The sequence below is a fragment of the Scatophagus argus genome, chromosome 7, assembly GCF_020382885.2.
Source record: "Scatophagus argus isolate fScaArg1 chromosome 7, fScaArg1.pri, whole genome shotgun sequence".
Classification (NCBI taxonomy): Eukaryota; Metazoa; Chordata; class Actinopteri; family Scatophagidae; genus Scatophagus; species Scatophagus argus.
In genome coordinates, this window is record NC_058499.1 from 9,570,225 (window position 1) to 9,583,580 (window position 13,356).

General features: G+C 41.0%; 1 protein-coding gene across 1 annotated transcript; it reads left to right on the plus strand.

The window, feature by feature from the left end:
* Nucleotides 1–256: 256 nt before the first annotated feature.
* On the plus strand, nt 257–13,147 carry myo5c (myosin VC). Its single transcript, XM_046393287.1, has 40 exons — nt 257–421; nt 767–877; nt 985–1,156; nt 1,266–1,410; nt 1,494–1,650; nt 1,801–1,944; nt 2,024–2,105; nt 2,222–2,329; nt 2,416–2,522; nt 2,610–2,875; nt 2,980–3,061; nt 3,154–3,294; nt 3,378–3,500; nt 3,629–3,712; nt 4,368–4,499; nt 4,647–4,744; nt 4,836–4,922; nt 5,009–5,120; nt 5,208–5,419; nt 5,972–6,137; nt 6,239–6,385; nt 6,461–6,625; nt 6,733–6,826; nt 6,905–6,968; nt 7,087–7,361; nt 7,445–7,508; nt 7,591–7,671; nt 7,782–7,962; nt 8,066–8,159; nt 8,271–8,334; nt 8,413–8,581; nt 8,695–8,779; nt 8,857–8,955; nt 9,102–9,256; nt 9,469–9,558; nt 9,833–9,983; nt 10,078–10,363; nt 10,448–10,622; nt 10,714–10,794; nt 10,890–13,147. Exons 1-40 carry the CDS (start codon nt 395–397, stop codon nt 11,040–11,042), a joined length of 5,229 nt encoding a protein of 1,742 aa, XP_046249243.1. The 5' UTR covers nt 257–394; the 3' UTR covers nt 11,043–13,147.
* The last annotated feature ends 209 nt before the right edge of the window (nt 13,148–13,356 follow it).

Here is a 13,356-nt window from a genome sequence, read left to right on the forward strand (position 1 = left end):
TGTTATTGTGATCCCCTTGAATCCATCTTGTGTCGCTGTCTTTTATAGATCGGCTTAAATATGACATCAAAATATCTAAATATGAGAAAAGCTTCAGAGTCAAGTCAGAGATACTCAAGTTAATATATAACGTTAAAAACGGGCATAAAGTAAAAGCAACAAATAGACCTACATAGTATACATTTATTATAAATTGTAGCTAAATTTAGCTTTTTTCCAACGTTGTGGGTATTATTTTGAAAATTACAACCGGAAAAACGACATCATTTTGTCTATTGTGACTGGCAAAGTTGTGAAGAGCAGGCACTAAATTCGCTGGTAACTAAGTGGTGATAATGACAGGTGATCAAAAAGTAAAGTGACTGAGCTGAAATTAAAACAGTAATGCATAAACATGGCTTTGTTGGAACTGTACACGCAGGTAAGACAAAAGCTCGCTGTTTTTGTTACAGTATAGATCATAACACCGTCATGTTGTTTTGCGGAGACATATGGAAACTTTATCAGGACTCAGGGAAGTTACAAGCAGGAAGAAAGGTTTGGTATGAAACGAATTAAAAGTCTCAATGTTCAGAGTTAAATGCTAGTTTTGTTGATATAAATATGTACCAGAACGACTTAAATGTTTAGTAAACTAATGTTCTCCTAGTTTATTAAATACATGTTTACACAGAGAATAGCATTGTATTTGCAGGCATACATATTTTATATAACTCTATAGTAAGCATTGATATGTTATTCTCTTGTCACTGTTGTTTTCCTATAGTACAACAGAATATGGATCCCAGATGCAGAACATGTGTGGAAATCAGCCGAGATTATGAGAGACTTTCATTATGGGGACAATGTTCTTGAACTGCTTCTTGAAGATGGCTCTGTAAGTAAAGTGTGATGTAAGAAAACCTTCATATGCAGCTGCAGCGGATTTATGACGGTGAGAAGCAGCAGCTGATATAACCTTTCCTATAACCTGTGGCTGTACAGGAGTACTACTACCCCGTTGAGCCGTCAAAACCACAGCTCCCTCCGCTTCGCAACCCGGACATCTTGGTGGGGGAGAACGACCTCACAGCTCTCAGCTATCTACATGAACCTGCAGTCCTGCACAATCTTAAAGTGCGATTCGTGGAGTCCAGAATCATCTATACCTACTGTGGTACGGTTGAAACAAATCTTTGACTGACGAAATTATATCTGAGCACTGAGGTGCAGGTTGTCAACAGATTGTGCTCTTGGCTCAACCTGTGCTGTTTCCTCATTTCCAGGTATTATACTGGTGGCTGTAAATCCATACAAACAGCTTCATATCTACGGAGATGCAATCATTCATGCCTACTCAGGCCAGAACATGGGAGACATGGACCCTCATATATTTGCGGTGGCAGAGGAGGCTTACAAACAGATGGCCAGGTGAATAAAAGCTGAAATAGTCACACAAAGTAGAATGTATAGTTTCATTATAACAGAGTACCTACACCCTTTGTTTAACTCAGAAACCACAAGAACCAGTCTATCATCGTCAGTGGTGAATCTGGAGCTGGTAAAACAGTGTCTGCTCGATACGCCATGAGATACTTTGCTGTTGTAAGCAAATCTGGAAGTAAGACTCGAGTTGAAGACAAAGTCTTGGCGTCTAACCCAGTAACAGAGGTATGAATGGAGCAAGTTGATGGTGGTTGACGTTTTCCCTTGCTGTTACAACATTAATCTAACTGGCCATTTTTATGCACCCAATGCCTTCATTAAGACATCTTATATCATTACAAAGAGACCTGATCACCTGCATCGGTTTTCTCTCAGGCAATAGGAAATGCAAAGACCACCAGGAATGACAACAGCAGCCGTTTTGGGAAATACACAGAGATCAGCTTTGACAAGAGGTACCGGATCATCGGAGCAAATATGAGGACTTACCTTTTGGAGAAATCCAGAGTTGTATTCCAGGTAGCGCATGAGATGTCAGTATCTGTAGATAACTAAGATATCCGATCCGTTGTATTAATGACACTCTTGTTTTTCTCAGGCAGACAACGAGCGAAACTATCACATATTCTATCAGTTGTGTTCCTGTGCTCACCTGCCAGAGTTCAAAAATCTAAGATTGTGTGAGTATTTGCATTCTTTGCAAGTTTCAGTTTAATCTGATGTACTTAAAACACACATCAAATCTCTTGCAGTCAGGCACATCATTATGGGATTATTTTGTATATTTTTTTTATAGTGAGTGCAGATAAATTCTTGTACACCTGCATGGGCGGTGAGATCACTGTTGAAGGTGTAGATGACAGGAAAGACATGGAAGAGACTCTACGGACCTTCTCACTGCTGGGTACAAACCACCTCAACTATCAGGATGCAACTTGTTTTTAGTTGTAAAACTTGAACGTATCTTTACCTTCTTCTTTGCGTCTCCAGGGCTGAAGGAAGACTTTCAGTCATATGTGTTCAAAGTTTTGGCAGCTATTCTGCATCTGGGAAATGTGGAGATCAGAAGCTCTGGAGAGGACAGATCTTTGGTTTCTGTGAGTCTCAACCCTCTTTTGTTTGGAAGGTTAGACCGTGACACTTTGACTTGGTTCAGCTTGAAGCTTGATTTGCATATCTTTCAGCCCAGTGATCCACACCTGGCAGTCTTCTGTGAGTTACTGAGTGTGAGCTCAGAGGAACTGGCACGTTGGTTGTGCCATCGAAGGATCGTTCTGGTGACTGAGACAGTGGTGAAGCCGGTGCCCAAGGGGCGGGCAGTAAATGCCAGAGATGCCCTCTCCAAGCAGATCTACGCCCACCTGTTTGACTGTATTATTAACAGCATAAATACAGCACTGCGTGTTCCTGGAAAGCAACATGCTTTCATAGGTGTCCTGGACATTTACGGGTAATGCAGATTCACTGTATACTGTTTTCTTCATATACTTGAAAATTTGGGTCTCTTCAGCTGCCTTGTGTGTGTTGTGTGATCTTGATGTCCTTTGTCCTCAGCTTCGAAACATTTGACATCAACAGCTTTGAACAGTTTTGTATCAACTACGCAAATGAAAAGCTTCAACAGCAGTTTAACTTGGTTTGTGTCTCCATCATCCCAAATCATTACAAAACATTTTGCGCACCCTTCTTTTGGCTCAGAGGGTTATTTTGTTGTCTTTCTTCAATCAGCACGTGTTCAAGCTGGAGCAAGAGGAGTACATGAAAGAGGACATCCCATGGACGTTGATAGACTTCTATGACAATCAGCCTGTCATTGATCTGATTGAAGCAAAGATGGGGATACTTGACTTGCTTGATGAAGAATGTTTGGTAACTGAGAGGACATAAAATGAGTCCTTGATTGTGCTTCTTATGACTGCTGTGCCTTTCATACACGTGTTTTTACTCCTCAGTTTCCTCAGGGAACTGATCAAAGCTGGCTGCAAAAGCTGTTCATCTACCTGGAGGCCAATCCTCTGTTTGAGAAGCCCAGGTTATCAAATGAAGCATTTGTGATACAACACTTTGCAGACAAGGTGCAGTCCGTTGACCCTTTCTTACACATTTCCTGCATAATGTAGCACCAAAATTACTCCTTAAAGGATCAGCTATTAATGCTCTACCTTTTTTAATCTATGCAAATCTTTGTTTCCCCCATTAACAGGTGGAATATCAATGCAGAGGTTTTCTTGAAAAGAACAGAGACACTCTCTACAAAGAACTGGTTGACATTATGAGAGTCAGTAAGGTAATAACACAGCGGTTAAAAATTTGTGTTTATTTACAACTACTAACTAACTACACTAACTAACTGCTGCATGGCTGTCAGATGGGGAGTCGTCAGTGGGCTGGCGGCTGTTTGTAAAAGAATCTAACTAAGGGAGCTTTGCTACTTTCTCCTCTTGTTCTTTTCTTTCCTGTCTGTCCTTAGTGCCGCTTTCATGTTTGAAAGGCATGACTGTTCACTTGTCTTCCAGATGTCCTGAGATTGTCAGCGTTTACCGTGTATCACATCGTCTCATCACGTGATCAAATACAGAGTTGACATTGGATGGCATTACCCATTAATCATCAAAAATTGTTAATTTAATTGTACACTATTTCACAATTCATTTATAGTCTTTTTAGTTCATGTAGAATTGGCTTTTAATTATGTTACAGATTGCAACTGACTATTTTACAAATAAAAAAATAACAGATACTTTTCCCTTTATGAGGTTAAATATATCAAATGGGATTTTTTATTGAATATGAATATAATTGAATACAGGTGTATTTCTCAGGTAGAAATGTGAATCACTCACTAGGACTGCACTGTCTATATTTACGCCTCTGCAACCCATGCCACATTGAATTTGTTTCCCTCATTTTAATACATATCTCCTGTTTGCAACTGTTATCAGTTTCCTTTTCTGGCCAACTTTTTCCAAGAGGAGGAGCAAAACACTGTGAACAGTAAAGGTGTCAAAGTGAGACCTGCCAGACCTTCAGTGAAACCAGCCAATAAACAACTGAGAACCTCTGTGGGAGATAAGGTGAAAATGTGTACACTCTGTCACAGCTCATCAGTGACTTGAACTCCCTCACTGAAGTTTCCATAATATCCTGTGTTTATCAATGCGTACAGAGTAAAACTTTGTTCTTGAATTTTATTTTTATCCCTTCTTTGTGGTTGGTTATAGTTCTGCAGCTCCCTCTCTTTATTGATGGAAACTCTGAATGCTACCACCCCTCACTATGTGCGCTGCATAAAGCCCAATGATGAAAAGCTCCCATTTGAGTGAGTACTGATGAAATTGTGTTTGACGTGGTCCACCCTGTGTCCACCTGGTTTTTGGTTGAAGCCGGTGTTTTCTTGTTTTTTTTTAAAGATATGACTCCAGGAGGGTGGTGCAGCAGCTGCGAGCATGTGGAGTCCTTGAAACTATTCGTATCAGTGCACAGAGCTATCCGTCCAGGTGATTCTAGCTTCTGTACTAGCCAAATTACAATATTCTCATCTCCATATACTTATATTGTAATGACAAACAATGATTTTTTGCAGGTGGACGTACATTGAGTTTTATAGCCGATACAGTATCCTTATGTCACACAAGGAAGCAGACCTCAGTGACAAGAAACAGACCTGCAAGAATTTGTTGCAGAGGTTGATTCAGGTTGGCAGCTTCCTTAAAATATAACATTGTCATGAATTATTATTGTGCACTACATGATTGTGTATCACCTCATCGTTGGATCTACAGGACCCCAACCAGTACAAGTTTGGCCGGACAAAGATCTTCTTCCGAGCCGGTCAGGTAGCTTATCTCGAGAAGTTGCGCCTAGACCGGCTGAGAGGTGCCTGTATTACCATCCAGAAACATGTCCGTGGGTGGAGCCAGAGGAGGAAGTACCTGCGCATGAGAGAGGCAGCCATCATCCTTCAAGATTACATCCGTGGAAAGAGGACAATCCGGTTAGAGGCGTTCACTTATATTTTTTTTTAACCTTCATTTAACCGGGCAAGTCATTAAGAACAAATTTCCACTGGTCTGAAAGAAGGAAGAGGGTAGGAGCCTGAAAAATTACATGTTAAAAGCAGATATCCAAACATTTCCAACAGACCCTCTAGTTACATACAAAGAGAAACTTGGGGGCAGTTGTGGCCTAGAGGTTGGAGAAGTGGCTTGTTATCGGAAAGTCACTGGTTCGATTCCCCTTCCAGTGTGGTGGACTGATAATGTCCCCACCCCCCATTAGCTGGCTGATGTGCCCTTAACCCCCCAGTGTGCTCCCTGGGTGCTTGATCTGTGTGTGTTTCAATCAATGATGGGTTAAATGCAGAGAAGTAATTTCCCATCTTGGGATTAATAAATTAAATTAAATTAAATTAAATTAAAAACAAGCATCACATGAATGATATGCAGCTGAGCATAGAAGTCAGTAGTAGGTAAGTAGGTAGCCGAATCCTCTGTTGTGTCTGCTAACATGTATTTGTTTTTTGTTGTTTTTTTTTGTTAACGTGCAGCAAAACGGTGAGTGCTGCTACACTGAAGCAGGCCTGGGCTTCAGTGGTGATCCAGAGACACTGGAGAGGTTACCGCCTCCGACAGATCTATCAGGTGGTCCTTCTGGCCTCCATCACCATCCAGGCCTTCACACGAGGTTGGATGGCCCGTAAACGCTACAAGAAGGTCCGTAACTGAGGGTTAATTAATAAATCATGAAGTATGATGAAAATATGAAGCTTATCCACATGTCATTAATGCCCTGCTATCTCTTTGTTAATTAACAGATGATGGAGGAGCAAAAAGCCCTGGTTCTCCAGAAGTATGCCAGAGCGTGGCTCGCACGGCGCCGTTTTCAAACCATGCGGCGGCTGGTGCTTAATGTTCAGCTCTCCTACAGGGTGCAGCAGCTCAGAAAGAAGACTGAAGAGCAGGTGAAGTTGTTTTCAAAGCTACTTCAGTTGTGGCATTTATGTAGAGGACATAACTGAATTGCTGTCCCCTCACAGAACAAAGAGAACCGTGGACTGATGGAAAGACTGACAAGCTTGGCCAACTCACATTCTCAAACTCTGGACAAGCTTCAGGGTCTGGAGGCACAGCTGGAAAAATTAACCAACCAGAAGGCATCCTTGGAGGCAAGAGAGAAGAAAGTGAAAGAAGAAACTGGTCTGGTAAGTCTTGAAATTTCTGCTTAAAACTGAATATAGTTGTTTGTGTTTTGTTTGCTCATGAAGCAGACTTTATGAGCCCTTTAAAGACAATTTTAATTTCGTTCCAGACAATTGCACAGCTTCAAAAGGAAACAGATGCATTAAATCTTGAAAAACAGAACTTGGAGAAAAAGTTCGAAGCTTCCACTAAAGAGGCCAAAGGTAATAGGAGTCAAAATTCCTATATATGCTTTCACTGTAATTTCAACCAAATTTGTAACCAATTTTACACGATTACAGAGAGCTTTGATCAAATAAAGAGGAGTCTTCTAGAAGAGAAAGAATATGAAACAAGGCTTAGGAAGTAAGTCATGAAAATCTGTGTCATCTAGACCATGGAGTAAATATTTCTGTCAGCTAAAGCAAAATTTAGCTCAGCTTGTTCAGTTTATTTCATTTGTTAATGAGATGAGTCTTGGCAGAATTGCAGAGAACACCATTGAGATCCAGAGACAGGACCATGAGAAGGAGGTGGAAACTCTCAAAGAGGAGATAAAGAGTTTGAAAGAAGAGAGAGTCATTCTGCAGAGAAAGACAGAGGAGGGGGACCAGGTGAACTCTGACCTGCAGGAACAGGTCATCCAGCTCTCCAAACATGTCAAGGTCATTCCTGAGCTACGGAGAGATCTTCACAGCCTACAAAATCAGAGAAATAACATGGACCGAAAGTTGAAGGAACAGTCTGAACAAGCCAGAGGTACAGGCTTTTATTTAGATACCCTCAGTGAAGAAAATTTAAGAATTTTATTTTGAAGATGATCCTTGAATATTTTTCTGCAGCTAAAATCAGCGACATAACAAGACAACTTCTTGGAGGTGTTGTTGAAGAGGAGCTTCTTTTGGGGTAAAATGCAATTCTGTGATTTTTATTTATTTATTTATTTATTTCATTTAGCTATTTAATCTCACACATTGTTTCTCTGAAGGCTAACTCCAGACAAGTCTGAGAAGATAAATGAAGATGAAGATTTTCTGGAGACCTTTGATGGTCTACAAAGAGCTATCAGGTCTGTTTTTACTACCAGCAAGTGCAGTCCATTCACTTAATATCCATGTTGTCCTGTTCTGCACCTGAGTGACAAGCCTTTGTGTGTCATGTATCCATCTCTGTTGGCAGAGTACAGGAAAACCACCAGAAGGAGCAGAAAGAAAACTACGACACCCAATTGGAGGGCTTGAAATTGAAAGTGGACCACCTTCAAAATGAGAACAGAAAACTACAAAACTTGTTCCAAGAGAAAAGTGATGTCAACGAGAATATTTGCCAAGAGGTTTCCAGGCTCAGCAGTGAAAACGCGGTGTGTTTTTGCTTTTTTGATTCCATATTTCCATTCTGAAGGCAGATAAGGTGCAGAATATGCCATCATACCGTGATTTGTGCTTATTTAATATGATCCACAGATTATACCGGAGCTGAAACTGCAGGTTTCAGAGCTGCAGCGACAAAAAGAAGAACTGGAGGCCCATGTAGGCGATCAGAGCAGAGAACTAGCAGGTACATATGTGCTTATTTTTCCCAGCGGTTTCAATATGGTCTCTATATGCTCTTTGCAGATTAGTTTTTTACTTTCTCTGTTGTTTATTTTTTGTTCACGTCACCCGAAAGAAAAAACTGAGGAGATCACTTGCATTCTTCAAAGAAAGATTGAAGAAGAGAGCTCACGACGAAGGTAAAACACCGGCGTTTGCGTCTTGATTAAAGAAGTGTTGGCCATTTCTGAGTTGTTGTGATATTTGTTGCCGTGTAGGCACTCTGAAGCTAAAGCTGAAGAGCTGGAGGAGTTGAGGAGGGAGCTTCAAGGCCAAGTAGAGGAGCTGGAAGAGGAGAACGATCACTTGAAGAGGATGCAGCTGATGGAGAGTGAGGCCAAGAACAAACTGAGACAGGAGACCTCGCGGCTAACTGCTGAGAATATGGTGTGTGTGTGTGTGTGTGTGTGTGTGTGTGTGTGTGTGTGTGTGAGTGAGCGTGTGAATACATGTTCATGTCTGTTTGAAGGACAGTAACAAAGTTCTACATTCCGTTTCAGGACTTGGAAGAGCAGCTTGATCAGAGAGACAGATTAATCAAGAAACTTCGGAATCAAATAAAGAGCCTTGAAACAACACAGAAAGGTAGAGCTTGTACATGTGCATTGTAGAGTGAATCCACCTTCTACAACTTCTCCATCACTTAAATGTTTCTCGTACAGCCAAACAAATGTCTGCGCCGGCCATTCCCAAAGATTACCTCGGAATGTTGGAGTTCAAGAGGGAAGATGAACGCAGGCTCATTCAGAACATCATTCTCGGTATTCATCCTCTGTATTACTTATGTCAGTCTCATATACAGTAAACCTGTGAGTTTGATTGCCTTCCACTTCTTTGTGTGTGCTGGGAAAGCGGGTGTGTTTCAGTAGGAATAACTGATAACTAAATGAAATGATTGTTCTGACAGACCTAAAGCCCAAAGGTGTGGTGGTCAATATGATCCCCGGTCTGCCAGCTTACATCCTCTTCATGTGCATCCGCCATGCTGACTATCTGAACGATGAAGCCAAACTCAAGTCTCTTATGAATGTCATCATCAGTGCTGTCAAAAAAGTCATCTTGGTGAGGTCAATTTTCACTTTATTAGCCTTTATCTCTGCTGTAGATTTGCTAAATAAATAATGAATTTATTCAGAACCATATCTAAGATTAGGCTGCTCATGTGTTGACGGTACTAAATAAATCAAAATGTCATATCTCTAAGGAATTTGAAAGAAATATGGCTTACTGAAAATAAATGAAAGCAACTGGCTGCTGACGTTTTGTCATTTCAGAGTCACCACAAAGATTTTGAGTTGCTGTCGTTCTGGCTCTCAAACACATATCAGCTACTCAACTGTCTGAAGCAGTACAGCGGGGAGGAGGTCTGTATTTACTGTGTTTATCATGTTTTTTGACTTTGCTACACTCCTGGGTGCCAGCTAGCGCAGTATAAATCACAGTGGACCAATAAAAATCAATATTTGCACAATGGGGTTTGATATTTTTTAATAATTTACATTAAGAACAACTCTTCCCTCTCTCTCATAGGTCAAATCTAATGAAGAAACATGCAAAATGCATTGTTGTTTCCACTGTAACTTATTAATAAAACAGTGTCAATTGACATTTTCTTGTTTTACTTTCTGTTCACAAAAGGAGTTCATGAAACAAAATACTCCTCGCCAGAAAAAGAACTGCTTGCAGAATTTCGATTTGTCAGAACACAGACAGATTCTCAGCGACCTGGCCATCCACATCTACCATCAGTTTATCACTGTCATGGAAAAGAGCCTCACTCCGGCAATTGGTATTTTACAAAGTTCATCACGTGCACGTTTTAATTGTGTCCAGCGTTTATAACCAACCTAAAATATGCTGCTTTGCTTTCTTGTACTTCACAGTACCTGGCGTGTTGGAGCACGAGAGTTTACAGGGGATTTCTAGCATGAAGCCGACAGGCTTACGAAAGCGTTCCAACAGCGTCTACGAGGACTCAGAGACATACACAATCTCCTCCATCATTCAGCAGCTCAGTGCCTTCCACTCCACTATGAGCCAGCATGGCATGGAGCAGGGCCTCATCAAACAGGCTGTCAAACAACTCTTCTTCCTCGTTGGTGCGACCACCCTCAACAACATCATGCTCCGCAAAGATATGTGTTCCTGCAGGAAAGGAATGCAGATCAGGTCTGTGGTCGTTTTCATTCAAATAAGAGCGCATTTCTTTGTAGACAAAAATGACATTGTAGCTTTGCTGTTCTGTTTGTTTAGGTGTAACATCAGTTACTTGGAGGAATGGCTGAAGGAGAAGGAACTACAAAGCTCTAATGCTATAGACACTTTGAGGCCGCTATCTCAGGCTGCCTGGCTGCTGCAAGTCAAAAAGTCCACTGATGATGACGCCAAGGAGATCAGTGAAAAATGCACAGAACTCAACTCTGTTCAGGTACTTTATTCATGCCACACATACAGTATTTGTTATATTAAAAATTCCAGATTTAAACTAATGTGAAACAAACCCACATTCAAATTTGTAGATTGTCAAGATTTTGAACTCCTACACACCCATTGACGATTTTGAGAAAAGGGTGACGTCGTCATTTGTCCGCAAAGTTCAGGTGAGCTCTGTTGTTCACTGTCTAACTTTAGCGTCATCAAATACCTGTTTACCTGCCATATGTCACTAAATATGCCCAACCACTCCTTGTCACAGTCATTACTCCAAGATCGTGATGGGTCCACCCAGATGATGTTGGACTCAGACTATCGTTTCCAGGTCACATTTCCTTTCTGCCCGTCCTCGCAGGCTCTGGAGCTGCTGCAGGTCCCGAGCAGCCTTCATCTGGATTTTTTAACCAGGATATGACACAGCCAGCCGCTGGACTCTCACTCCGCATGACTGATACATAGTCCAGTGTATCTTAACAACACGTTACATAATGAATATGCACCATATTTTTAAAATTCAGGGCTGTGGTGAGGATTTTTGGCACTATACAAACAGGTCATGCCCCTCCAATACACCAGCTCCAAAAACAAAGTCTTTAAAATCGTTTTTATTAATGTCATTAGAGCTGCAACCAGTATTAATTAGTCGACCAACAGAAAATTTAGCTTCTCCAGTGTGATGATTTGCTGCTTTTATGTCTTTTATATCAGTATAAAACCGAAATTTATTGAGTTTTGGGTTGTTGGCCAGACAATTCATGTAGCAAGTTCCTCACTGTTCAAAAATTCAGAATGATCATTTGATGTCTCTGCGTTATCTGAAAGCAAAGGGTAGCCAGAAAAGTTTTAGAAAACGGTTAAATCAGTATCACATGATTCTTCTCCTATTTCATTCTTACCCGGTGAATTTCTTCAAGGCTGTACCACCAGCTCAAAGAGTAAAGAGCTGTAAAGAGTGTATATTATGCATTCAATGAACACTTCATTCAATCAGGTTGTGTATTCAAAAATACCACATGAATACCACATACCACATACCAAACAAACTCAAGATTCAAGTCTTTTCATTGCAGCATTTTATGAATCGTGTATCGTGTTCTTAGTTCTCTTGATCCCAACAGGTCTGGGGCCGATCAGGTGGAGCCAATTCTGTTGTTATTAGCAGTGGCACTTTTAGCTAAGTTTTCAGTCTCAATAGGATGCAATACAGCACCACGAACAACTCTTAACCTGGCAAGATCATCAAGGCCATCGAAGGCCATTGTGTAGAAAAGAATCCTCTTTTTTTTAGTTTATAATGTGTTAAAATAGGGGAAACTGTGAAAATAATTTGTATGCACTTAAATAATCACAAAGTGAGAGAGACACACCAAACTCGGATTCGGGTAAGATTCCAGGTCCAGCTCGCGCGCCAAACAGCTGCGCGCCTGGCGCGCTCCCGGCGCTGGACAGGGCGCATTTGGTCGGGTTGGCCGCTTTATTCACGAAACTAGACCCTCAGTGTCATCATGTACGCACAGAGCAGCGAATAACCACCATCGACTTCGTGAGGACCAAACGCCAAACCAAACGCTCAGGATGGACATAGACACAGTTTCTGAATTATGACCCGTTACTGATAACTTGTTAAATAAAACACCAGGAAGTTAGCGGTAAGTCCGTGCAGTACGTGTTAAGTCTGTAAAAACTACCTGTTGTCATAGAAACATGAACCTGTCAATTCATTTAAAATGGCAACTATAACTGTAAATGAAACAAACACCAGCCAGAGAGCCTCATTAACAATCAGCCAATTAACGTAGACATGCGCATCACTGAATCCCACTGAATCTTGTTTGAGTTCAAAAATCTATAAACATTCTACAGCGCATGCGCGATGGATGGATCACTAACTCTTTATTGCGTCATGAGTGTTTGAAGATCAAAGCGCAGATGAAAGACCCGAGCATTTAAATAGACCCAGAATTTACTTCAGGTGGACTGCTTTTTGCTTTGAAACAACAAGCTGTTTGAGGCATTTTTAGGACTTCTCTCTTCTAATCTAAGAGATTGGAAAAATAAGTCATCACAGATAAGTAACCACGTTTTAATTTATTGGCTGATAAATTATCTTGTTTAACGGGCTGTGAACAACATTCCTAAGTAAGCATGTCGGAAGAAGTAGTGGATCATAAAATAAGTTTAAGTGATATAGAAGAGAGTGTTGAACGTCTGAGGGTCACGTTGGAGAATGTAGCTGTTGACATGGCCCTACTTCATTCTCTATACAAGGAACAACAAGCAGAGAATCTAAAGCAGTGGGTAGCAATCGATCACCTTGATTTTCAAATAGGGGCCCCTCAGAAAGAAAGTAGAGATAAAGTGGCCATGCATGAATCTAAAATACCAATGAAACATGAACTCGCAGAAATTGAACAACTGCAGGAAAAAGTTGAAGGTCTGGAGAAAAAAGTGTCAGCGGGCAAACAGTTGATACTGGCACTGATTGCTCTTCAGCAAAAGGAAGTAGCTCTGAGAAGGGAGCAAAAGACCCCGGGTAATGAGACTGCTCAACTTGAGGCTTTGTCAGAGAAATGTGAGAATGAGAACAAAAACCTGAGGGCAATTGTACAAGATGTTCAGCACCAACTGCTGGAAACAGAGCAGGTAACACAGAGGAACAGTGAGCTCATAACAAAAATGTTAAAGTCACTAACTTGTTATAAGTTGCAGACAGAGGACATTTACAGCAA

Bases quoted from the DNA above. Each gene is read 5' to 3' on its own strand.
- myo5c (XM_046393287.1), top strand. From the start codon at position 395: ATGGCTTTGTTGGAACTGTACACGCAG. The intron at 6,827-6,904 runs GTAATAGGAGTC...ACACGATTACAG, and splicing joins TTCCACTAAAGAGGCCAAAG to AGAGCTTTGATCAAATAAAG. The intron at 7,672-7,781 runs GTCTGTTTTTAC...CTCTGTTGGCAG, and splicing joins GGTCTACAAAGAGCTATCAG to AGTACAGGAAAACCACCAGA.